At 33.7% G+C, this 25910-nt stretch overlaps 1 protein-coding gene across 1 annotated transcript; it reads right to left on the bottom strand.

Moving 5' to 3' along the window:
- Positions 1-13855: 13855 nt before the first annotated feature.
- Positions 13856-17054, bottom strand: LOC120089394 (probable protein phosphatase 2C 52). Its single transcript, XM_039046844.1, has 6 exons — positions 16897-17054; positions 15719-16011; positions 15172-15522; positions 14959-15076; positions 14661-14884; positions 13856-14531 (listed from the first exon to the last, which is right to left on the bottom strand). The coding sequence occupies exons 2-6, from the start codon at positions 15977-15979 to the stop codon at positions 14079-14081; spliced, it is 1407 nt and encodes a 468-aa protein (XP_038902772.1). The 5' UTR covers positions 15980-16011; positions 16897-17054; the 3' UTR covers positions 13856-14078.
- Positions 17055-25910: the final 8856 nt, after the last annotated feature.

The following is a 25910-nucleotide window of genomic DNA, read 5'->3' as shown; positions in this document are numbered from 1 at the left end:
TCAAGAAAATGCCAATTTACATTATTCCCCAAGAAAAAAATTTACCTACTCATGGATGATAAAATTCTTCAAGAAATCCATTGATGGTTGTATATTGATACAAGTCTGAGTATAAATCGACTGAATCTCACAAAAAATGACAAGAATCGTTCTTGGAAATCGAAGTCTCTCTCTAAAAAAATGGGTTTCTCTTCTTCAAAGTTTCTCTCTAAAGAATGATGGATTTTCTCTAAAAAGAAATGATCTAAAAATGATATCTCTCTCCTTTTTGCTAAAGAACTAAACTCATTTATACCAGCAACAAAGCATCGTGAGGTGCAGTGATGAATCACGTCAAAATTTGGAAAAAAGAATGAACGCATCGAGTTTTCTACAGTTTAAAAAGCAAGATTTTTGTTTCATACTCAATCCTCGATGCACAATGATAGATTACTCGATGCTTGATGCTGGATGTCCTTTTCTTGATAACTTTAACTCGATGAAGAATGAATAAGAAGAAACTTGATGACTCGATAGTTGATTACTCGATGATATTTGCTAGTATCCGATGGCTTGATGGTAGAATACTCGACAATCCTTATTCGATTATACACGATAGTATTATGCTAAATACTCGATGGTCGATGATCCAACAATCTTACTCAATGGCATTATGGGTATTTACTCGATTCTCTTCAATCTATTGATTTTCTTGCTTATCTTTGATCTTTTTGGCCCGATTTTCTTGTAATGACTCCAAAAATACCTTGGGCACCATTTTACCTACAAAATTAGCATTTAAAGCAAATATTCAACCAAATTTTGGGAAAATTAACATAGAAAATATACATCCCTTAAAAGCCTATCAAAACATCCCCAACTTAGCTCTTGGTCATTCCGAGCAAGTTTAAACTAGAAATATGCAAACATTCAAGTAAAAATATGAATTGTTTATTCAAAGTTTCATTGTTTATTCAAGATTAGCAAATTCAAGTTGGTACATTTTTATCTTCACATCCAAATGATCTATATATTCAAGTTTTTGTACATAATAAATTGATTCTCATCTCTTTTCTCAACAATCGAGGAAGTAAGGATATAAACAAGCATTTAGAAATTCAAAGTTTTGCTAACAAATGGTTGAAGGTTATTTTGAAAAACAAAGGTTTTTTTCTTGCAAATTCGTAAAAGAAAAGACTACCCAGTTTTAGTTTACTTAAAGGCCTAAACTAATAGAAATGAGACATCCAACTTTCAATTCCTCTTTGTCCTGCACTGGCCCGATTATCGATCTATCATATACCTAATTTGCATTGGATAGAGGCAATTTTAATACAAGAGTGCTCTTTTTTTTTTTTAAACTCACACACACTAAACATAATTGACATTTCTTTTATTTAGAGGGATAGCTTTCATACTTGCACCGTCGAAAACTTATCACTCTTTTCTCGCGGTCCCTAACAGAAACACGATGAAGGTAGGTCTTTTCACCTCTACCCATACACACACATACATTAGTGAAGGTTATGTTAAATTGCTGTGTCAATTCACAAGCTTGCTTTTTTTTTTTTTTTGTGCTAGCAATTTTTTATACACTAGATCATTTTTATTCCTCAAGCTTGCCCCTAAAACAAGATGGTTGTTTTTAGACTAAAGTTTTTCCTATCGAGGTAACAAAGAAAATTAAGTAGATATGACATTTCTAAGAGTTTAAAGGTTCTAAATAAATCTAAAGACTTCAATTTTTTTTATAAAGTTAAAAGGAAAAAAAAAAGTTTCTTTTGAAAAATGAGTTTCAATTTTTTGTTTGAAAAACTTTGAAGGTCTAAAATTTTGTTTGTATCCTTACTTGAAAGAGTGCGCTATCAAAATTTCATGAATAAGAATCAAGAGATTGAATAAAAACAGATGATGCATAGAATCAAGAGAACGTGATTCTTGAATGTGCAAACATGAATTTATTCAATTATGATTTTATTGCATTCAAGGAAAAAAATAGTATTTTAGAGAATAAAGAATTTAATAGACATGTTTTTTCAAAGAATAAAAATTATACCATCAAGATGAATCAGAGCCTCAAATTTATTCGGATATAGCAAAATCTATGTAATCAATCTAAGTACTCAACAATCTATTAAAGACATGCAAAAAATTTTAGGAAGTTATTTTTAGAGCTAATCAAAGAATACTCAAAAGAATAAAAACATGAGAATACTAAAAACATGCAATGTTTACCCACCCCCAACTTAAAGATGAAATATTGTCCTCAATGTTTAGAATAAGCAAATGTATTCAAGAAAACAAAAAGGAAGAGATGTAGAGAGAAACTTCCCTGGTTTTGTTATAAATTGTTTATTTGCTTTGAGAGAAAATTTTCTTTCTTTTTTTTTTTGTTTTTTTTATAAAAAAATTCCAGGGCTCATTTTTCTTTTATTGAGATAAACTACAAAGAAAAAGAAAAAGAAAAAAAATCAATTATTCTATTTATTTGAAATGCTAAAAATAAGAAAGAAAGAAAAAAAATGAAAAATGAGAAAAGGAAGAAAGAAAAAAAAAATTGTCCTATTTTTGCAAATTTTTAGCATCGTTTGCTCATGTTGGTGAAGAGGGGTGTAATGTATATGAGGGATTAGCTAAACGCAAACCCAATTCGACTTGGTTTACATGCCCTTCCTTGTAGATTTTGAGTCCGTGCCCGTTCACCTTGAAGATTTTTCCTCTTTTTTTATTTCAACTGTGCCATAAGATAAAACGTTAGTAATTTTAAAAGAACCTAGCCACTTGGACTTGAGCTTTCCAAGCATCAATTGTAATCTAGAATTGTAAAGCAAAATCTTTTGTCCAATTTTGAAGTCTTTTTTAATTAAACCTTTGTCATGAAAAGATTTTGTTTTCTCCTTGTAAATTTTTGAATTTTCATAAGCTTTTTGTCTCAACTCTTCTAATTGTTGTAGCTCTAGGAGTCTTTCCTTTTTTACTTGGGCTAGATTCAAATTACATTGTTTCACCGCCCAATACATTTTGTGTTCAACCTCTATTGGAAGATGGCATGCCTTGCCATATAAAATTCTATATGGGATTGTACCTAAAGGTGTCTTAAAAGTGGTTCTGTAAGCCCAAAACGCATCATTAGGTTTGGAACTCCAATCTTTTCTTTTCAGGTTCACAGTCTTTTCTAAAATGTTTTTCACTTCTCTATTTGAGATTTCCACTTAGCCATTTGTTTGAGGATGATACAGGATTGTTACATGGTGGTGAACTCCGTATTTTCTCAACAATACTTCTATGGTCCTATTACAAAAATGTGTTCCTTGATCACTTATAATGGCTTTAGGAATTTCAAATCTAGAAAAGATGTTATTTTTAAGAAATTTTGAAATAATAGATTAATCATTTTTTCTAGTGAGGATTGCTTCGACCCACCTGGAAACATAATCAACCGCAAGTAAAATATACAAGTATCCAAATGAAGAAGGAAATGGACCCATGAAATCTAAAACCCAAATGTCAAATATTTCGCAAACAAAGATCTAGATTTTTGATACCTTTCACAAGATTTACAATAAGCATACGAATTGGCAAAAAGAGTATCCCAGAATAGTCCTGAATCTAAAATTTTTCTAGCGATTCATTTAGGACTGAAATGACCTCCACATGCTTGTTCATGGAAAAATAATAAAACAAACTCAAATTCTTTGTTAGGGACACATCTCTTAATGATTTGACAAGAACAAATTTTTCATAAATAAGAAGGATCCTACACATAGTATTTAGAGTCGCTTTTTAGTTTAGACTTTCTAGACCAAGACATGTTAAGAGGAAACTTACCTGTAACAAGGTAGTTTACCATGTCAACGTACCATGGTAAGAAAGTAGACACCTTGAAAAGATGTTCATCTGGAAAGTCTTCTCTAATAGGTATTAGTTCTTCTTCTTGCTTGATTCGACTTAAGATGGTCACATTGAACTTTTGGATCATTTTCTATCCTTGATGGTTATGTTGAACTCTTGTAAAAGGAGAATCCATCTGACAAGTCTGGGCTTTGATTCTTTCTTTATCGTTAGGTACCTAAGAGCAATATGATCAATATAAATGATTATTGAAAAATCAAGAACATAAGATCTAAACTTATCCAAAGCAAAAATTATAGAGAGAAATTCTTTTTATGTTATTGAATAATTGATTTGAGATGAACTGAGTGTTCTAGATGCGCAACAGATCACATGGTATTTCTTGTCAACTCTTTGTCCTAATACTGCCCCCACTACTAGGTTGCTAGCATCACACATGATTTCAAATGGTATGTCCCATTAGGGTGGTTGAAGGATTGGAGTTGATGTCAACTTCTCCTTAAGTGTGTCAAAAGCTTCCTTGCATTCTTTAGTGAAATCGAATACAACATCTTGTTAAAGAAGGCTTAATAGGGGGCATGCAATTTTTAAAAAGTCCTTGATGAACCTTCTGTAGAACCCTGCACTACCAAGAAAAGAGTGGACTTCCTTAATATTTTCAGGATAGGGAAGGTTAACTATGACATTTGTCTTAGCCTTATCAACTTCTATGCCTTTAGAAGATACAAGGTGCCCTAACACTATTCCATGAGAAGCCATAAAGTGACATTTTTCATAATTCAAAACCAAATTTGTTTCTATGCATCTTTTCAAGATCAAACTCAAATTGTGCAAACAATCTTCGAGAAAATTACCATACACAGTGAAGTCTTCCATGAAAATTTCTATGCACTTTTCTACATAATCAGAGAATATGCTCATCATGCACCTTTGAAACGTACCTGAGGCATTACATAGCCCAAATGGTATTATTTTAAATGCATAGGTACCATAAGTACAACTAAAAGTAGTCTTTTCTTGGTCTTCCTGTGCTATAGGTATTTGATAAGATCCAGAAAAACCATCAAGAAAACAAAAATATGGCTTTTCGACTAACCATTCAACCATTTGATCAATAAAAGGTATAGGAAAATAATCCTTTTTTGTTAATTCGTTGAGTTTCCTGAAGTCTATACAAATTTTCCAACCGTTTTGCACTCTCATAGGGATCATCTCACCTTTTTCATCTTTCACAATGGTCATGCCAGTCTTCTTCGGTACCACGTGTATTGGACTTACCCATTGACTGTCTGGGACTAAGTAAATTATACCGGCTTCTAATAGCTTGAGGATTTCTTTATGAACATTTTCCTTAATGGTTGGATTTAGTCTTCTTTGAGGTTGAACGGTTTCCTTATCTTCGTTCACTAGAATGATTCTGTGCATGCAAAGGAAAGGGCTTATCCCCTTGATACCTTCTAAAGTCCAACCAATCACTTTCTTGTGGTCCTTCAATGTTTCTACTAGTGAACTTTCCTGAGAAGATGTGAGTTCTCCAGATATGATCACAAGAAAGGCTTTTTCTTCTCCTAGGAAAACATACCTGAGGTTCTCGATTCTTTGTACCTGAGATTCCACAACATCATCATTAGAGGGATTATCATTCAAATAAAAATCATTTGAAGTAAAGAAAGAGTCATCAAAGAGTCATCAATGGAGGGAGCAACCAAACAATCCAAATTTTCATCAATTGAAAATAACAATTCATCAAACATATTGCATGTATCTATTGAACAAAGAGATAGCTATTCTTTAGGGAATTTCATGGCATCATAAATGTTGAAAGATATTACCTCTCCATTAAATTCTAATGATAAAGACCCTTTATCTACGTCTATTCTTGTTTTTGCAGTTTTCATGAAGGGCCTACCAAGTAGAATGTTAGAGGAAGAAGTAGAGTGTGGTTCATCCATTTTTAAAATGTAAAAATCAACAGGAAAGATTAATTCTCTGACTCTCAACAAAACATCTTCTACAATGCCTAGGGATTGAATATATAACCTATCCGCTAGTTATATGCAAACATTTGTTTTTTGTAGGCCATTCAATTTGAGATCTTCATAGACATGAAAAGGCATGACATTTATTGATGCACTTAGGTTTAGCATGACATGAGTGATAATTCTATCTCCTATTTTGCATGGTAAGGTAAATATTCCCGGATCTCTAATTTTTTAGGCATATCTTTTTTAAGCAAAGCAAAGACATTCTTACTAATAGTTATTCTCTCCTCTTCCTTCCCTTTTCTTTTCTTAGTACACGAGTCTTTTAAAAATTTAGCATACCTAGGTATTTGTTGAATAGCATTAAGCAAATGGATATTAATTTGTACCTTTTTTAACATCTCAATTAGCTCATGGTCAACATCTTCTACCTTAGGTCTTGCTAATCTACTAGGGAATGGTGCCTTGGGTATATACGACTCTACTTTAGAAGGAGAGTAATCACATACCTCAGGAAAAATAGGAGTCTTTTTTTGTTCACTTACCTTACTCTCTTGTTCTTTCATTATCTTTTCTTGGTTCTTGGGAGAAGATTGAACCAGGTTTGCATCTTGAGAAGAAGAGAGGATTTCCTTACCACTTCTTAGAGTGATTGCGCTTACATTTGCATGCTCCGATTGAGCGGGAAGCATTCTTATCACAGTTGCAAGTTGTGTGATTTGTGTGCCCAAGTTTAAGAAGCCTTATCTAGTCTCTTGTTGAAAGGATTTTGTGTTTTGTTGAAGTTATTTGGTTTCTTGATGATGCTGAATGTTGTCCTTTTACAAATTGTGGAGTTCCTGTTGAAATTTTAATGAATGGTTAACAAAGGTTTTCACTACGTCTTCTAGAGACATACCTGAGGAGCTTGAGGAAGATGGTGGATTCCGGTTCTCAAATTGCCCTTGAGATCCCCACTTGAAATTGGGATGATCTCTATATTCTTGGTTATAAGTTTGCCCATAGAGGTCGTATTTTCTCTAAAGTCTACTAATGACATTGACTTGGACTTGTGGGTAAGCCTCGGAAGTGTGTCCGAATAATCCACACGCCCCGCACGGTTTGACTTGAGGAAGACCTCCTTGTGCTATCTGAGTAAAAAGAGAAACTAGATTAGATACTTGTGATCTAAGCTCACTTACTTCACTAGATTGAACAACAGAGTTATCAAGAGTCCTTGTTCAAAAATTCTGGGAGTTCTCCGCCATGGTTGATATGAGTTGGCTCGCTTCGGTTGATGTTTTGTTTGCTAGAGCTCCACCGACGACCGCATCTATATTGCTTCTCTCAGACGGAAGTAAACCTAAATAGAAATATTGTTTTAGATATTGCTCAGAAATTTGATGGTCTGGAAAAGATGCACATAACTATTTGCAACTTTCCCGATATTCATACAAAGACTCTCCTACACTTTGTTTTATACCATATTTTTTTTCTTATGTTATGAGCTTTGGATGTCAGAAAGAATTTTTCTAAAACTTTCTTTTTTAACCCACTCCACATAGTAATAGAACCCGTCGGTAGGTAGTATAGCCAATCCTTAGCCACATCCTTCAAAGAGAAGGGGAAGGCTCTAAGGTTGAGCTGCTCTTATGTCATTCCATGAAGACGCATTCCGTCACAAATAAGGTGGAACTCCTTCATGTGCCTGTGAGGGTCTTCGTCGGGTTTCCCTCTGAAAGTAGGAAGTAAATGTACTAGCCCCGGTTTGAGTTCAAATGGGACAGTTGTCTTCGGGTACATGATACAAAGAGGTTGATCATAATCCGGTTCTAACTCATGCAAAGTTTGTTCTCTTGCTTCGTCCATGATGTTTGGTTGTGGTTGTTCTTCTTCTTGATCTAACTTTTCAAATTATTCTTGCTCTCTTCTAGCTCTTTCCCTTCGTAATCTTCTCTCCTCGTGGTCGGTATCTAAAATAAAATCACAAAGTAACCTCCGCGAGGAGCGGGTCATACACAAAAGGAAAGCTTAAAACCTACTATTTTTTATTTTTTTATTTTTTAAAAGGAATTCAAATTCTAAAAGGCCAATTTCTCGGTTCCCCGGTAACGACGCCAATTTGTTTGAAGTGAAATAGATGTCCTTAATTCTATCTACCCAAAACAAATTAAATTTATAAAACTCTAACTACAACTAGAACTAATACGTAGTTATAGCAAAAGTAAGAGGTCGATCCCAAAAGAACTACAATTAATTGGCCTAAAAATAGACTACTTGAATTCTAAAATGCAAAAGATTAAATGGGGGTTATTCGTTTTAAGAACTAAAAACTAACTAATTAAAAAGAAAAAAGTTGATATAGCAAATTTATTGATGAAAGAAATAAGAGAGATTTGAGATAAGATTCAATTGAATGAAATCTTGGGGATTTTATGTAAACTAGGTCATTCTATCATTGACTTAACAAAGAAATATGAAATTAGATTATTTAATAGTTCATTAGAATAAATTCCTAATGCCCTAATTAGCTAATTTCATAATTAACCCTAATCTAGGTCTTAATTGTTTCCTAAAGACATTTCACAATTAATTCCTAAATTCATTAAACTCATAGATTTTCTTAACTATTTCAATCTTGAAATCAAAAGACTGAAAATTCAAGTTTGATTGCATGAATGTTCTGAATTAATAGATTCTTTGAAGAAAAGAGGAAAAGAAGTCCACATTTTCTATCAAGACTAATAATTCTTGCAATTATAATTATAGAACCATGCAATTTTTGCATAAATTTTTTTAATTAATCTTGAGTTTTCAATTCAATCATAATCAATTTAATTCTAAATCTCAACAAAAACATTCCAAAGAAAGTAATTACATGAAAGAAAATTCAAGAAAAGCCTCAAGAAAATGCCAATTTACATAATTCTCCAATAAAAAGAATTACCTACTCATGGATGATGAAATTCTTCAAGAAATCCATTGATGGTTGCATATCAAGTCTGAGTATAAATTGACTGAATCTCGCAGAAAATTACAAGAATCGCTCTTAGAAATCGAAGTCTCTCTAAAAAAATGGGTTTCTTTTCTTTGAAGTTTCTCTCTAGAGAATGATGGATTTTTTCTAAAAAATTATATCTGATCTAAAAATGACATCTCTCTCATTTTTGCTGAAGAACTAAACTCATTTATACCAACAACAAAGCGTCATGGGGTGCGGGGATGAATTGCGTCAAAACCCGGAAAAAAAAAATGAATGCATCGAGTTTTCTGTAGTTTAAAAAGCGAGATTTCTGTTTCATACTCGATCCTTGATGTACGATGATAGATTACTCGATGCTCGATGTTGGATGTACTTTGCTTGATTACTTTAACTCAATGAAGAATGAATAAGAAAAAAACTCGATGACTCGATAGTTGATTACTCGATGATATTTACTGGTACTCGATGGCTCGATGGTAGAATACTCAACAGTCCTTATTCGATTATACACGATAGTATTCTTCTAAATACTCGATGGTCGATGATCCAAGAGCCTTACTCAATGGCATTCTTGGTGTTTACTCGATTCTCTTCAATTTGTTGATTTTCTTGGTTATCTTTGATCTTGTTGGCCCAATTTTCTTGTAATGACTCCAAAAATGCCTCGGGGACCATTTTACCTATAAAATTAGTATTTAAAGAAAATATCCAACAAATTTTTGGGGAAATTAATATAGAAAATATACAACCTTTAAAAACCTATCATTATTCTCTATTTTAAGTTATTCCAAAATAAATTTTATTGATACATAGGCAATCATTCGCTTTCGCTGTGGGAATTTCATTCCTTCAATTGATATCAGAGTCAGGTCGTGTCTCTGAATTTCTTTTTGGAAATCAAAATCAGAGAATTGTTGGGTTTTGTCCTAAATTGTGGATGTAGTTTGCAAATTGGATGTTTTCAAAAATTGGCACTTAGATTTACTGCTTTAAATCATTTAAAGTTGTAAGGGCCAGTTGTTTTGGACATTTAATTCATGCTATTAAATCTATAATCTGTGTCAATCATCATGTAAGTATTGCTGAGAGAGCAAGAATGGACTGGTTTAAAGCAAGAAATTTCATTATGTGTGAGAGCGTAAGGGGAGAGCGTTGCAACGCTACCCTTTACGCTATAGCATAGAAGGGCAAGCATTGCAATGCTCCATATGAGTGTAATTATGTTGGAATTTTTCCACACCAGCGTCGTTACGCTCCAGCCGAGCATAATTATGCTAGGATTTTTTCCAGACCAGGTAGTTACGCTCTAGTCAAGTGTCACAATGTTTTGAGGCATTCACGCGCGTGTGCTCAGCGACTTGGAGATCTTGGGTTCGAGGTGGACGTGGAGCAACTACTGTTATTTTTCTTTTTTTTTTTTTTCATATTTTGTGAAATTTATTTTTTTTAATTAATTAAATTAATATAGTTGTTATATTAATTTAATTAATTCTTAGGAGTGCCAATTTTTTTGTCCAATTTCGTTGTTTAATTAATTTTACATATAATACATGATTAATTTTTCATATATTGCATAATGTATGCTATATAGTTTAAAATCTCACCATTGGATAAACATTTTATCATGCATCATATTTTGTTTTATTATATAGTTGCATGATATAATAAGCATGCTCATACATCATATTGAATATAAATGTTGTATTATATGATTGCATGCATATTTAATCTGTCCATGCATAGTATAAAATTTATAATATATGATATAAAAGCTATATTATATGGTTTATATGATGGATACGCTATTTTTTTTCATTAGTTTATAATATCAGTATTATATTATATATAATAAAAATGCAATTGCATTGAGCATAACATTACTTAGTAAATATAAGTGTTATATTTAATTAATGTTAGTAGATGCATGATTATAGGTTTTAATTATTTCATTAATTTTATAAGTATTCTAAGTTTAATGATTAAAATTAAAATCTATAATCGAGAGTTGCATGCAAACTCAAGTTTCAAATAATTTTAAATGATTTAAAATTATTCACCTAGACCTATGTTGAATTATTTCTAATATGATTAGAAATAGATTAATCTTTTATTTTCTTTTATTACTTGTTAGCTCGGTAAAATCGATGTCTAATACCATTTGACTCTGTTTAGCTGATATTCTTCTTAACAGGTTCTTTTTTATTGGTCTTTTTCCTTTTCTCTTTACTGATTTTCTTCTAAAGCACAAACGAGAAACTCTCGTTCTTTCCTCAAGGTATGCTACTCTCTATTTTTTACCTCATTTCTTTGATTTTTCATTACACATTTTAGTTCCTTAATCTTTTTTAACAACAATAAAGAAAAACCATGTAAAAGGAAGGATGAACAAAAAATATATAAATAAAATAAAAAAGATAGACAGTAACCATAGATCTAAAATAAGTAGGCAACTAATAAGACTTAAAATATGGAACACAATGGTCACACATTGTGTGACATGTATATCTTTTGGACAAAGTCATACCAAGTGTAACGTCCAACTAAGCTAGACCTTTCTTAGTGTTCTGAAATTTCGAAAATTTTGGGAGGATTTTGGGAGCTCACTACTTTTGCTCTTTTATCTCTCTAGGATTTTTTTTTCTCTATATGTAAATCTCCATGGTTTTTCCTCCTCTTAAATGACCTAATAATCACCCAATTTATAGAAAGCTAAAATTCTTTCAATTAGGAAAAAATCAATCAAATCATAGTTAAAAGGAATAAAAGAAAGAATTAATTGAAGATTATGGGATTGATTTAAAACATATTTGATATAATTAATTTTCTTCAAAATTGTTTTGATACAAATTTTTTATGAATAAAATATTTGACCATTCAAATGTTATTGTCCCTCCACGAAAATATTTTATTTCACTTTATTTAATGAAAACAGAAAAAGAAAAAAAAATCAATGATAATTACTCAAAAACTTATTTATTTTTGTTTGTTTTATCTTTAAAAGCTAGTAGCAAATTCTTAATTATAAGAATATCACATAATTAACATAAATAAGTAACAAAATTAAACCGAACAAAAATGGGTGGCTACAAAACGTGCTTTGAATTTTCATTACGAGCCTTTGTTGATGTAGATTGAGGAGCTTGTATAGATACTAGAAGATCCATAATGGGATTATGCACATTCATAAGTGATTCTTTGATATCATGAAAAACTAAAAAGCAACCAACTGTTTCAAGGTCATCAACTGAGGTTAAATATCATACCTTGGTAGTGGTCATAAGTGAGTTCGTATAGATTCATAAATTCTCAAGGATTTTCAGATTTTTCTTGTGTTACCGATTGTTATTTATTGTGACAACCAAGCTGTCATTTCAATTATTTATAATCTGCTTTCTATGAAAAAATTAAACATATTGAAATAGATTAAGTGACAAGATCATTGAGAAAATTATTAAAGTGCTTCTTATCTGTTCAAGTCTTCAAGTGACCGATGTTTTCACTAAAGTATTGCCACTGTCTTCGTTGCAGTCTGTTTTGTTCAAGTTAATAGTTTATAATGTTCATACTCCAACTTTAGTGAAGTATCACATGTATTAGTTAGTTTAATATTGTTTACATTCTATTATTCAATTATGTGGGATTCTCCTCTTACCAAAATCCCAACATTTTTTTCAATAGACTTTTTACATCTGAGGATGAAAATTGCTTATTTTATTATTCTATCTCCTAAATTTGTTTCCTCCTCTAATCGAGACCATTTTAAATGTGATTAGAACTCTTCATTCTTTTACTAGCTCACTACGTTAGTGTTTTTCAACTAATCAACTACCATATTTTTTGTCTTCGTTTTAACATTGGAAGCTAATAAAATGATTGGTTTAAAACAAATTCAAAAGTTTTGGGCTAAAATGAAACTTTTTTTTAGATGATAAGGAAATAAATAAAATTTAACCCTATAGATAATTTAGGAGGTTTTTGTACTAATGACCCATTCACAGACGCCTTTATGATTAATGATCTACTCACAAATGTATGAAATCTAACTTCTGCTCATGTCGGAGCACACTGTCGCATTTTATAACTTATGACATTAGGGATGATCATGTCTATCATAATTCTAAGGCGATGACCACTCTCTATCGTGATAAAAAAAAAAAAAAAATTGTTGTGTTTTCCCCATTTTTTTTTTACAGTTTGTTATATTTTTGGGTGAGAAAAATGAAGATCGCACTAGGTTTACACATGGCATCCCTCATTATAAAATGTTATCATGCTTTTCTTATTTTTCTCACATTTTGTTGTGTTTTCGATAAATATTAGGTAAAAAAATTTTATCGTCACGACTAACTCCACACGTTATAAAATGAGATACTACACAAAGGTTGAATTTGATACGTCTATAGCTCAGATCGTGGGTCCAGAGAACAATGGCGACCTTCAACGTTGGTGGTGCTATAATCTCAGCATTGGGAAGCTATCAAATGGCTCGTGACAAATCTGCAACTATCATCATAAATTGGGTAAGTGGGCGTGGGAGGGTGTGATTTAGCCATGTGAACCCAGCTACTTTGTTCATTTCCAAATTGCAAACCATTATGTCTCTGTTGTCACGGCCGCTTTGGTTGCATAAAAGAAACATTTGTTTATCTCAAAAGACAAGTTTTCTTCTTCATTCTTTCTCAAAGTATTACCAATTTGATTATCTTTAACCTTGCCACTCATTGTGTTTTCTTGGATTTTGTATGGCCACAATAGTTTTCATTGCTTTCTAGAAAATCCTGTGACTATTGCTTCAACCAAAGTATTCATGGCTTCAAAGATAGCCTCTACTCTACTCTCCACATATTTAAATTGGAGTTTTAAACATTTCGTGTCTTCCACTCAATCAATCTTTAGTTTCCTGTTCAGTTAGACATATCATTCTCACCATAAGACTTCATGTGAAGCAAACCAAGTACCTATTTTTCATTAATCCTAATTTATTTAATATTTCTACTTCTTGTAGAGTTTGTTTGGGTTTTATATGGTTTCTTTTTCATTTGTATTTTAGTTTTATTAATTTGTAACTACAGAAAGAATATGAAATAACTGGGTGAAGAGATTTGAAATTATACAAAATTCAATATACTTTTACATCCAAATGGATCATTCGTTCTCTGTTCATAGGGAGTTGAATTTATGAATTGAATTCTTTCATGGAAGCTCAAGGCTAAGTTTTTTCTGCATTGTGTTTGTGGTGATACAAAATGGTGGAGGAAACTGGCTTCTGCATCCGCCATTACAGCCTTCACCAACCTTGGTCTTCAAGAAAATCTAGGGAGTTGAACCAAAGAGTTTACTCTTGTTACACCCTCCAGTCCCAACCAATTCTCATCTTCTGCAGACATTGATTCTCCGTTCTCTTCATTATGTGAAGAAGATAATCCTCCAATTTGGTCTTGTTCTTCTGACGATCTAACGGTATAATTCCTTTGCAAACTTGGCTCAGACCTCTGATCATCATCAGAATCGGCGGTGTTACCTATTTGGTTGGTTTGAAGAGTTGCAGAAGAAGCTTGTTCTTCATTTTCTGATTCTGAATCCATTTTCCCGGCCAAGAATAGGCAAACGACAGCACAGTCATCCATTTTCGAAGTAGGGTACTTGAGTTTCCACTCACGAGCAGCCGAGTCTACAACCATTCGGGCTGCCAATGACCGAGTTGAGGCAGAATACACTATCTCAACCACCTCTTCATTGCTCAAAACGTCCCAAACCTGCAAGGGAACTGTCTTGAATTCTGGAGATTGACAATTGAAATAAAAATCCAAACACAGGCTTGCTTCTGCTTTCTGCAACATAGACGATGTTCATTTTTAAGTGAATGAGAGGATTAGGGAAGTTACCCCATCTGAAGCAAGGACAACAAACAGATCATCATTTGTAAGCACACGGTGTGAGAACTCAGGGATAGAGATAACTCCATAGTCCTTCAAACAGAAGTCACCAAATGCTCGAGCCATGGCTAATCCAGGCGCATTGTCAAATGGCAGCCACACTCTTGGCACTTCTGGCTCATCATGCAATGCAAACACCCTTCCTTTACACTTCTTTATCCTTTCAGCTTCTCCTACAAGGTGAACAGATCGAGCAGATTAGAATCACATACCAGTTCATGAAAGTAAAGCAATGGATTGGACATACTGGGTAAATCAGGCTTTAGATCTACTGTCAATTGGGTTGCTACAAGGGAATCGCTGCTGTCTTTAGATCCAAGAATTGCTCGAGAATCACCAATACTTCCCACAAATAGATCTGAGCCCTGTAGGTACATTGAAATTAGAAACAGAGAGAAACTGAATAACAGAGCTGGTTTAGGATTAGAAAACTTGCTCGTTTGCTAGTATTTACTTGTACCTGCTTCACTAGAGTGACCGCAGTACTGCCACTACAGAAACAGTCCAATTTGGGATGAGACTTAAGCTCCTTATCCATGGCTTTATATGATTTAAGGAAAGCTCTTCTCCATAAAGAACTTGATTTATCCTCCTGTGAGCCATCTATGTCCTGTCCTTCACCATCTGCTGAATCCTTCCGACTCGGGAGACAAGAAGTTCTATCTGATCTATTATGCTTCAACTGAGATGACTGCCAGAATGACACTAGCTTTCTTGGCAGAACATCTCTAACTTTTCGTGCAACGACATGACCATGAGGACCGTGACCATCAAATACCCCACAGAAAATTGCACCATCTGATATGAAATCCTAGAGAAATTGAACCCCTCATCAGGAGACATGTAAAACAACATAACAACCAAATTTCTGAACCTTTTAAAGCAGAGACAATGATCTAACTGAATTATCATATGTTTGCTTGACAGATGGATGTTTTTGTTTAACCATCATGAAAATTATCTAAAACAATCCAAAAAATCCAACAAGAATAGATAGAATGACTTACTTCCCATACAACCATGGCATCCTGGTTTATACCCTTTCGACCCTGCTGAGTGAAAATACAAGAATTTCGAGTCTTCCCATTATAAACAAGTCTATTAGGTGCAGAATTCAAAAGCTGCAGAGAAAAAATATGATCTGAGAATGTTCTCTTTCTTTCAATCCGACCACAAACTCCAATTCCCAAACAGGATCTAGAAACTCTCTCTCCATTCCTTCCACCTTTGCAACTATCCTGATTGCCAGTAGACAAACAGCTCCCCATTTACTCTTCAGCTCCACAAATTAAGAAGACATCTGATTGAGAACGTAAAAAAAAATATCAGATCTGGTATCAAGTTTCTGATTTACTCAAGAATAACAAGAGAAGTAAAAGAAGGATGAAGAATTTTGCTCAGTCAAAACTCAAATGTTAAAATATTTGAAGTTAAGCTCAGTGAATTAGGAGACCAGTGGAAGAAAGCTGGTTAAAGAAAGTGCATGTGGAGTAGAAATAGAATATACTAAAAAGGGAGCTGTCTTCATCATTTTGTCGTTGATCATAGATTCACGTTGACAGAAACGATGTGGTAAGAGACTTTTTATCTTCAAAATTAATGGATAGATCTCGGTACATATTCAGAAAGACATACATAAGCAATCTGACCTAACATATACTACTAATTCAGAACATGTCCAAAAGCCAAGACTTCTGTCTTTTCTGCCAATACATTATTAAGGGTAATGAAACCACCAATTCTTATCCCCAAACACACACAAAATTGCCCTACGTTATACTATCACTCTGTGAGCGTATTATTTAGCTAAGGAAGAATTTTTTTTTTAAGAAAAAAAAAAGAAAAAGAAAACAAGAGTAAAGAAGTGGGATGGGTTTGAAGTTAATTGAGAAACTGCAGAAAAAGTATGAAGTGGGTATGATGAATTGAAGAACGTAAAGCCAGAAAAAGGTGAAGTTTCAATATCTGTCTCCATCTGTTAGTGAACTCAACAGAGCTGAAAATTCAAAGAAAAGATGGGAAAATACAAAAACCCAGAAAAGGGGCGGTGCAGATCTTTGAATAATAAGCTAACAATGGAAGAGAAATTGAAGGAGAAGAAAAGAAACATGAATAAAGCATACCCAGAAAGTGAAAAGAGAAATGAAGTAAAAAGAGAAGAGAGTAATGGGTTTAAGAGGTAAACCTGGAGAGGGAGCGAAATTGTGAGTAATGAGGAGTGAAAGCAGAAGAAGGAAGGAAAGAGGTTTGTTTGTTAATTTTGATTGTGAAGAGAGGAGAGGAGGTTGTGCATTAATTCAAAAGCAGAGCATAAAGTGGAAAAAGAGAGAGATGGGGCATTAAAAGCGCACACCCTCTTCTTCATGATTTGAAAGATTACCCCCCATAATAACGAAGCTAACCTTTTTTTTCTTTTAATTCTATTTTCGTCCCTCAATTTTTTAATTGATTCTATTTGATTTTTTAAATTTTAAAAAATGTCTATTCTAATTCATTAACTTTTTAAAAATACTTAACTTCAATTTTTACTATTAAAATTCGGTTAACTTTTAAACAAAATGATGAAATGACTTATATTTTTATATGATTATACTATTAGCTAAATTAGTCACGCTAAAAAAGGTTATGATTTCAAATTTGAATTAGTTGATAAAATAATTTTTTATAGAACTCAAAAGTCATTTTACGCTCAACATTTTAACTGTTCGATGTATTGATTATTTGCATTTTACTTCACCTTCATTATGTTCAACACATGCTAGATGCAATTTCATCAAAAAGTTAACAAAATCTTAATAATAGGAACCAAAATAAAAAGTTTAGAGACTAAAACAGTCGTTTTTTGAAGTTTAAGAACCAAAATAAAACAAGATTCAAAATTTAGAGACCAAAATAAGATTTAAACATTTTTTATTCTTAAATAGTTTTCATTTGGTCCTTGAATTTTAGAATTTGACATTTTAACTTCTAAATTTTGAATTTAATTATTTGGTCCTAAGTTTTAAAATATTAAATTTTATCCTTGTATTGAGTTTCATTTCAATATGGTGGTCTCTAGTACTTCAAAATTTACACTTTCAACTTTAATTTTTCATTAAATACTTGTTTTTTGTCTTCGATTTTAAGGTCTATTAATTAATTTAAATATTTTAATTATTAGTTAAATTAATTTTCACTCAGTTCCATCACTTTAAAAATTAAATAAAAACTTTACATCATAATTATCTTGTTCATTAAGTGAAAGTTTACATTGAAGAGTAAAGTGAACATTAGCAATAACTCATTGGTAAAAGTATAAAAATAAAAATAATAATAATAATAATTAATAAACAAAACATCCGATCGAAAAGACAAAGCACGCCAACTCGGACATAGGACATTGGTCCTCCAAACTTCTTTTTTCCCTCAAATTATCATTTACAAAATTTTGTATCATTTACCCATACAAAGTAAATAACAGAACACAAATCACACTATAATAATAATATATAATAATAATGTTTAATGATCGAGAGATGTTTGAGTTGATTTAGTTTTGTACAAAGAAAGTATATGTTAAGTTTAATTAATTGTTAAGCTTTATAATGAAATGAAAGATAAGTATGTTTTGGATAATAATATTGTTTTATAAATTAAAGTGAGTGATTACGGCTGATCCCCACCTAACTAACTACTCAAATCATCCGTTAAGTGTGTGCATGACAAATTTTAGTATTTATTTGTGTTGTCATCTACTCCCTATCTCTCTCTCAACTCTCAAGGACGATATACTATAATTGAAAATTATAAATTTAGTCTTTATATATGTATACATTAAAAATGTTATAATAATTCCATAGGATCAATTTTGTAATTTAACATTGAGAAAAAAAAATAAGCATGCAATAGTTCATATAAGGCCGGTCATATTTTAAGGTAGTATAAATAAGGAAAATTACAATGGATAGCAAAAGGATATTTGTAAATAGAACAATGGTTTTCTAAAATTGCAATAGCAAAAAATTTAAACCTAATTCTCAGATTTATTATTTTTTTTAACGATTTTACCTTCATATGTGTATCAACATGTATATCTAATGTACTTTATATTTTAGTATATCAATCAATTGATGTAATTTATTTAAAGAATATCATTTATACAGCTGATATATCTGATTTTAGTTGTATTATGGTCGACATTGTTTGTTCGATTATGATAAATATTATTTTTATTTTTTGTGTTGATATAAAGTTATTTTCATTCGATTAGTTAAATTTTGATGTTGATGGTACATGTTAAATGCATTAATTATGTCCAGTGATATACCGCATATAAATTATATTAGTTAATCTATTTTATTTTTAAATTTTTATATGATTTTAATGGTATATAAGTTATATTTAAATTGTTATATCAATTGTGTAACAAACATTTCATATTTAGTATATTAATTTATTCATATACTTGATTTAGAAAGAGAAAAAAAAAACATATCAATAATATTGTTGATATACCAAATATGAAGTATATCATTTAGAATGATATTTAAAGTTTAACATTGACATTTCAATTATTAGTACTATTTCAAAATGAATTGCAACTAGATCATTAGTGGATCAATGGTATATCATAATGAGTTGAATATTCAATTTCAAGTATATATATTATTAGTGCATTAGTAGTTATCGTTAGACACTTAATCAAAATTCATTTAAAGTACATAAATTAGTTTATCTATATTGTACCAATGCCTATAAAAAAAAAATTCAAGTATATCATTAGTGTATCACCAGTATATCCACATTTCTTCTAAATAAAATTTTGTGTTTAACATTATTATATTAATATTATATCAACATTAACTCAATATTCATTTGAAGTATAAAACATTGTTATATCATTAGTATATCAATGCTTCTTAAAAATACATTTATTCAAGTATATCGATTATATATAAATACATGAATTTCAAATGTAACGTTGGTGTACCAATAGTTTATCAACATTCATTTAAAATGGTTATTAATGGATTAGAAAAATAATATTCTAAAACAAACAAAGAAACTAAACATGTAAGGTTGATTTTCCTTTCGTCTGTGAACTACAGAGCTCATAATACCCTCAAGGTCTAGTGGCGTTGTCCGTCGTTGGAGTGAAGGATTTCCGATCTTGCGCTTGTAGGGGCTCATGATTGTTCCTTCATTCGGCATGGTTTCTTGGCTTACCTTTAATTTTCGATTGGATCTATTTTGAGTGCAAGTGAGAGGTGTGTTCTTAATCCGATGTTATTAGGAAGATGGTCAATGCCAAAGTGAAAAAGTCAAATAATTCCACCACACAAAAATCCACATCAATTATGCCACAAGGGTTAGGGAAAAATCCTCCACAGAGCTGAGCCACAACCAATTATGTATGAGGTTATTTTAAATTTATTCCCTCTTCTCCATTAGGCATCTGTATAAATTATTTACATTTATTCTTTCCATTTATTTGCCCAAAAATAAGGGTCACTATGTATAAAATTAGGGTACGAGCTGCCTCTCCATTATCAAGAGAAAGTAAACAAAATTATTCTCGAAATTTAGCTCTCTGTGTAATTTCAACTTCGTATCAGAGCTGCTCATGGCTAACGCCACATCTACCAAAAGCTCCTCCACCACAGAGCCCGTAAAGTTCGGCACATCACCACTAAACCAACTACTGAATCAACTTATACTAAAAAATTCGAGCAAGGTAACTTTATGTTATGGAAAACGTTAGCCCTACCCATTCTTCAAAGCTACAGACTCGAAGGCCACCTTTCTGGAAAAATCCCGTGTCCCCCTATGTTTCTCCAATCAACACCATTCAGTGATACCCTGATGCAGTGTCTAGCTATAACGACTCGACCCCCCTAGGACCTAGGTAAGGCCGTTACTAAAATAAATGCATGCAAAGAATTTAAAACGACACTCAGTTATTTGAAATAAATGCTAATTAAAAATAAGAGAAGTTCAAAAGACATTTATTAAATGCAATTGTTAAAAATAATACTAGGATACTCATAAATCATAAAGGTTAATAAGTGCATATGAAAAACAATTATTAATAATAAGTTTCAAACATTAAAACTAAACATTAAGGGAAACACGAAAAGAACTCTAAATCTCATGATGCGGAAGCGTAAAAACTAGTCCCAGTGGCTCGATCATGAATTCTGCTGCGCCATCGCCGATGCATCTCTATCCTTACCTGAAACATCAACATAAGAAAGAATGAGTATAAAATACTCAGTAAGGGGGTCAGGCTAGGCATCTATGTCATCTAGATACCCACATATGGCACATTAATACATGTAACATATAAGAGACTGAGTTCTATCCTATTGTAGTTAAGTATGCCCACAAAACTGGTGAATCCCGAAAGAAACACAAAACTGGTGAATCCCGAAGGAAACACAAACTGATGAATCCCGAAGGAAACACAAAACTGGTGAATCCGAAGGAAACACAAACTGGTGAATCCCGAAGGAAACACAAACTGGTGAATCCCGAAGGAAACACAAAACTGGTGAATCCCGAAGGAAACACAAACTGGTGAATCCCGAAGGAAACACAAACTGGTGAGCATCTAACTAATCAATAGGATATTTACACAGTCTTAACATGCTAAGATTCAACATTGTACGGTTCTAAAGCATACATAAAAATCCTTAATACCATGGCTGCATCACATACCCATAATTCTTAACAACATATTATACATCATCCATGTATAACTTATATCATAAGGCCACAACATACAAGTATGCCTCAACGCCAGCAGATCAGACATCGACATATGAAAACACATACTATCACATACTAACGATCAAGCACTTAGGTATGTATGTAAATGAATCAGAATTTGTGCCAAAATATACTTTGATTCAAGTCATACTGTCAAACAACATGCTAACAGTTACCATAACATACACTTATCATGCGAGCATACAACTAGAGCCTGGCCTGTGGGCGGTTCCAGTGATAAGATTACTTACCTTGATCGAAAATCCACAGATAAACTCAAACAATCAAACAGTGGCTGTGACTTAAAGAAACGACCCTACCATATGAATACAACCATTAAGTTTCAGTCCAAAAAATAATTGCGACAACTCAGATTCAAAACCACAATACCCAATAGCTTACCCAAGGAACTTAGTTAACAACCACTCCAAAATCTCCTTCCAACAGATTTTAGCTCCCCAAAGGACGACAACTTGGAACCTTAAGGATACAAGGGTTAAGTCAAACCTAGCTTAGAAATCAGAGCGTGCCCACAAACTAACAATAAGGACTATAATCCTTACCAAAACTCTTGTCGAACGATCTCGACCCGCTGGACAGCCACTCCAAAAGTTTCCTCATTTCAAAACTAAGGCCAAAAATAATTCGAATAAGTTAACCTTCATTCCAAACTTAATAGAGCCTAAACTTCCATCCAACTTCACAAAAGGCTTCCCTAAAACTGCCAGATCCGACGAACCCAAAGGTGACAGTGGTGGCGGACGACGAACGAAGGGCGACAGCGGGGCGGCGGACACGCAGATTCGGTGGCTGGGCTCCGACCTGGACGAAAACGGCACAAGGCGATGATCCAAAATGGAAGCGGTGACAGTCCGACTCGTGCGACGAAGGGAGGCGTGACGGCGAGCAGCATGGTCTGACCGGCAGGATCTGGTCGGCCGAAACCCACGAATGACGAGCAACGCAGATGGAGGGAGGTCAATGCGCTTGGGCGACTAGTTGAAAGCGGACGTGCGGCGCTTCAATGTCGACGAAGGCGGTCGGTTGGAGGTGCACGACGACTTGGGGTGCGCGGCTGGCATGCGGCAAGGAAGAGAAATCGGGGGGAGGGGGGGCTTTTTAAAAGTATAAAATAATAATATATAATAATAATAAAAGGAAAATAGTATAACTTTAATTAGATTTTTTCCTTAACTCACTTTTTACTATTTAATTCCTTTCCTTTTTCCAAAAATAATTAATTCTTGCCATAACCTTTTTTTCCAAATTGAAAAAAACATTTTGAATAAATTCCACGACAACACTTAAATCCTCGCATTTATATTTTAAATTCAGAATTCCAAACATGTCCTTCAACTAAGGACAATTACTGAAAAGGGAAAAGTTTTACATTATTAATAAATAAATAAATAAATAAAAACGTGTGGGATGTTACACTAGCTCTCAGGTGACCAGCGATGACAATGTTAGCCTGTCGGCTTGAATCCCTAATATGAAGTATGGATAGCAGTAGACCAGCTACTGTTGGGATGGTTGTACAACTCCATGGCTCCTGAAGTTGCTACTCGACTCATGGGGTTCGGAAATGCAAAAGAACTATGGGAGGTCATTCAAGAGTTATTTGGAATTCAATCAAGAGCTAAAGAAGATTACTTACAACAAGTCTTCCAGCAAACACGGAAAGGGAACTTAAAGAAGAGTGAATACCTAAAACTAATGAAGCTACACTCTGACAACTTGGCACAAGCAGGAAGTCCCGTATCAACCAGAGCGCTAATCTCTTAAGTTCTACTCGTGTCTCGAAGAAGAATACAACCTAGTTGTTGTAGGGATACAGGGCAAACCAAGCATATCTTGGCTAGATATGCAATCAGAACTTTTCTCCTATGAAAAACGTCTAGAGCATCAAAACTCAATCAAAATTTATAACACCTTTGCACAAAATCCTTCTATTAATGCAGTCTTCAATAGGAACTCCAGTGGAGGAAAATCACTGTTCAATCCAAATATGAATCGGCAACAAGGAAATAATCCAAAGGGAAATAGCTACAACAACAATGAATAGAATGGTAGTCGAGGACGTGGAAGGGGGCATAACAATGACAATAATAGACCAACTTTTCTAGTCTGTTGGAAATACTGTCACTCAACCCTGGTCTGTTATCATTGGTTTGACAAGGAATTCCCTCAGAAATCAGGACAAGGTAAAGGTAACAACGGACCCCCTGGATCCAACACCGACACCACTGCTTCATAAGTCCCCAACCCCTTCTTGGCTACACCAGAAACTATAGGAGATCCAAGTTGGTATGTTGATAGCGGGTCTACCAATCACGTTACACCTGATTACAACAATATCAATAACCCTACTGAATATAAAGGTAATGAACTAGTTGTAGTTGGTAATGGTGAAAAATTACATATCTCTCACACTGGTAAGTCGTACCTATCTTATGGAAGAAATGATTTCGTATTTAATGATACTCTGTGTGTGCTTGACATTGCAAAGAATTAATTAGCATTTCCAAGTTAGCTAATGATAATGTTGTTTTTATTGAGTTTTATACTAATCATTGTCTCATAAAGGACAATGCTACGAGTAGAATACTGCTGAAAGGGGAGCTTGACAAGGGACTTTATCGCCTATTAGGAGTAGGAGTACTGAACATTGATACTAAAGATGGAAGTCCGACTCTATGCAAAAATAATGACTCGGCTGCTTTTATTCTGTCAGGAGTCAAGAGCCACTTGGCACAAAAGGTTGGGTCACCCGTCATAAAAAAATATTAGAATATGTTATTAGAGGATGTAATTTGCCCTCCAAATCTAATGAAGCCAATGAGTTTTATGATTCATGTCATTTAGGCAAAGCAAGTGCCTTACCATTTTCTAATTCTAAATCAAAAGCATCAAACAAATTTTAGTTCATACGGATGTATGGGGTCTAGCCTAATAACCTCCACAGATGGATACAAATACTATGTGTCGTTTTTGGATTATCACAATCGTTACCTATAGATATACCCTCTCAAACAGAAAAGTAATACATTATTCGCCTTTAATCACTTTGTGAAATTCAACCATACTCAGTTCAATTCAGTAATCAAAGCCCTTCAATCGGATAATGGAGGAGAATACGACAAAGTCCATCGAATATGTGAATCCGTGGGCATAATATCTAAGAAATATTGCCCCTAATACTTCTGCATAGAATGGACGGGCAGAGCACAAACACAGACATCTTGTAGAAACTGGGCTTACCCTCTTTGCCCAAGCCTCTATGCCCCTGTCATTCTTGTGGAATGCGTTCTCCATAGCCGTATATGTGATTAATAGACTACCCACATTAGTTCTACAAGGTAAATCACCAGTTAAAATAATGTTTAACACTGATCTTGATTTCATGAACCTCAGGACATTCAGTTGTGCTTGCTTCTCATATCTTCATCCATATCACAATCAAAAGTTCCAACTACACTCAGAAAAATGTGTATATATTGAGCCCAACTCGTTTCACAAAGGATACCGATGCCTGAGCCCCTCTGGTCGAATCTATACCAATCAATGTGAAGTTCAATGAAAACGAGTTTTCCTTTGCATCTAGGTAGTTCAACGTAAACATCAAAGTATCAGACTCCACATCGGCTGATATATTGGCTCCAGACTTCCAAATGATTGTCAACAGTCTCCCTCACCTAAGCCCATCACCACCCTTATGCCCTCAACAAGCAATTTCCTCGGCCCAAACTCCAGCCACGACCCATAATCCAATTAACCACCAAACCTACCACCCTTGTCCCAGTCCCGCACCTCACCTGACCCATACTCCAACACACAGTCCAACCCAAAGCCCTACCCTATCCTCATGTCACAATGACCTGATTCCATACGGTCCAACTCTTGAAAGCCTAAACAACCCTGAACCGGTCTTAAATGACAACACAACTCAACTCACGAAACCTCGGGATAACTCTTCAATCTCTGATTCGCTGCCAGCAACCACCCCTTTCTTACCCCAACCTCCTTCACTCCATCTCACCCCATAATTACTAGAGGAAAAGCTGGTATATTCAAATGCAAAGCCTGGGTAGCTCAAGCAAAAATGGACTAGTCTCGAACAGAATCAACATGAGTTCAAGATGCATTTGTGACACCAGAATGGAAGAACGCTATGGACCTTGAGTATTTTGCATTGATGTCAAATCAAACGTGGAGGTTAGATCCTCCATCCTCTTCATACAATATTGTTGGCAACAAATGGATTTTTCATCTAAAGCACAATTCTGATGGATCGATACAACGATACAAAGCCCATTTACTAGTAAAGGGGTTTCATCAACACCCTGGTATATACTTCTTTGAGATGTTCAACCCTGTTGTAAAGCCATCAATGATTTGGGTAGTTCTTGGTGTGGTTGTCTCCCAAGGATGGATGCTCAGGCAACTTGATTT

This window comes from Benincasa hispida, chromosome 10, assembly GCF_009727055.1.
Source record: "Benincasa hispida cultivar B227 chromosome 10, ASM972705v1, whole genome shotgun sequence".
Classification (NCBI taxonomy): domain Eukaryota; kingdom Viridiplantae; phylum Streptophyta; class Magnoliopsida; order Cucurbitales; family Cucurbitaceae; genus Benincasa; species Benincasa hispida.
Note: the sequence above shows the minus strand (reverse complement) of the source record. Positions and strands in the feature narration are given on the sequence as shown.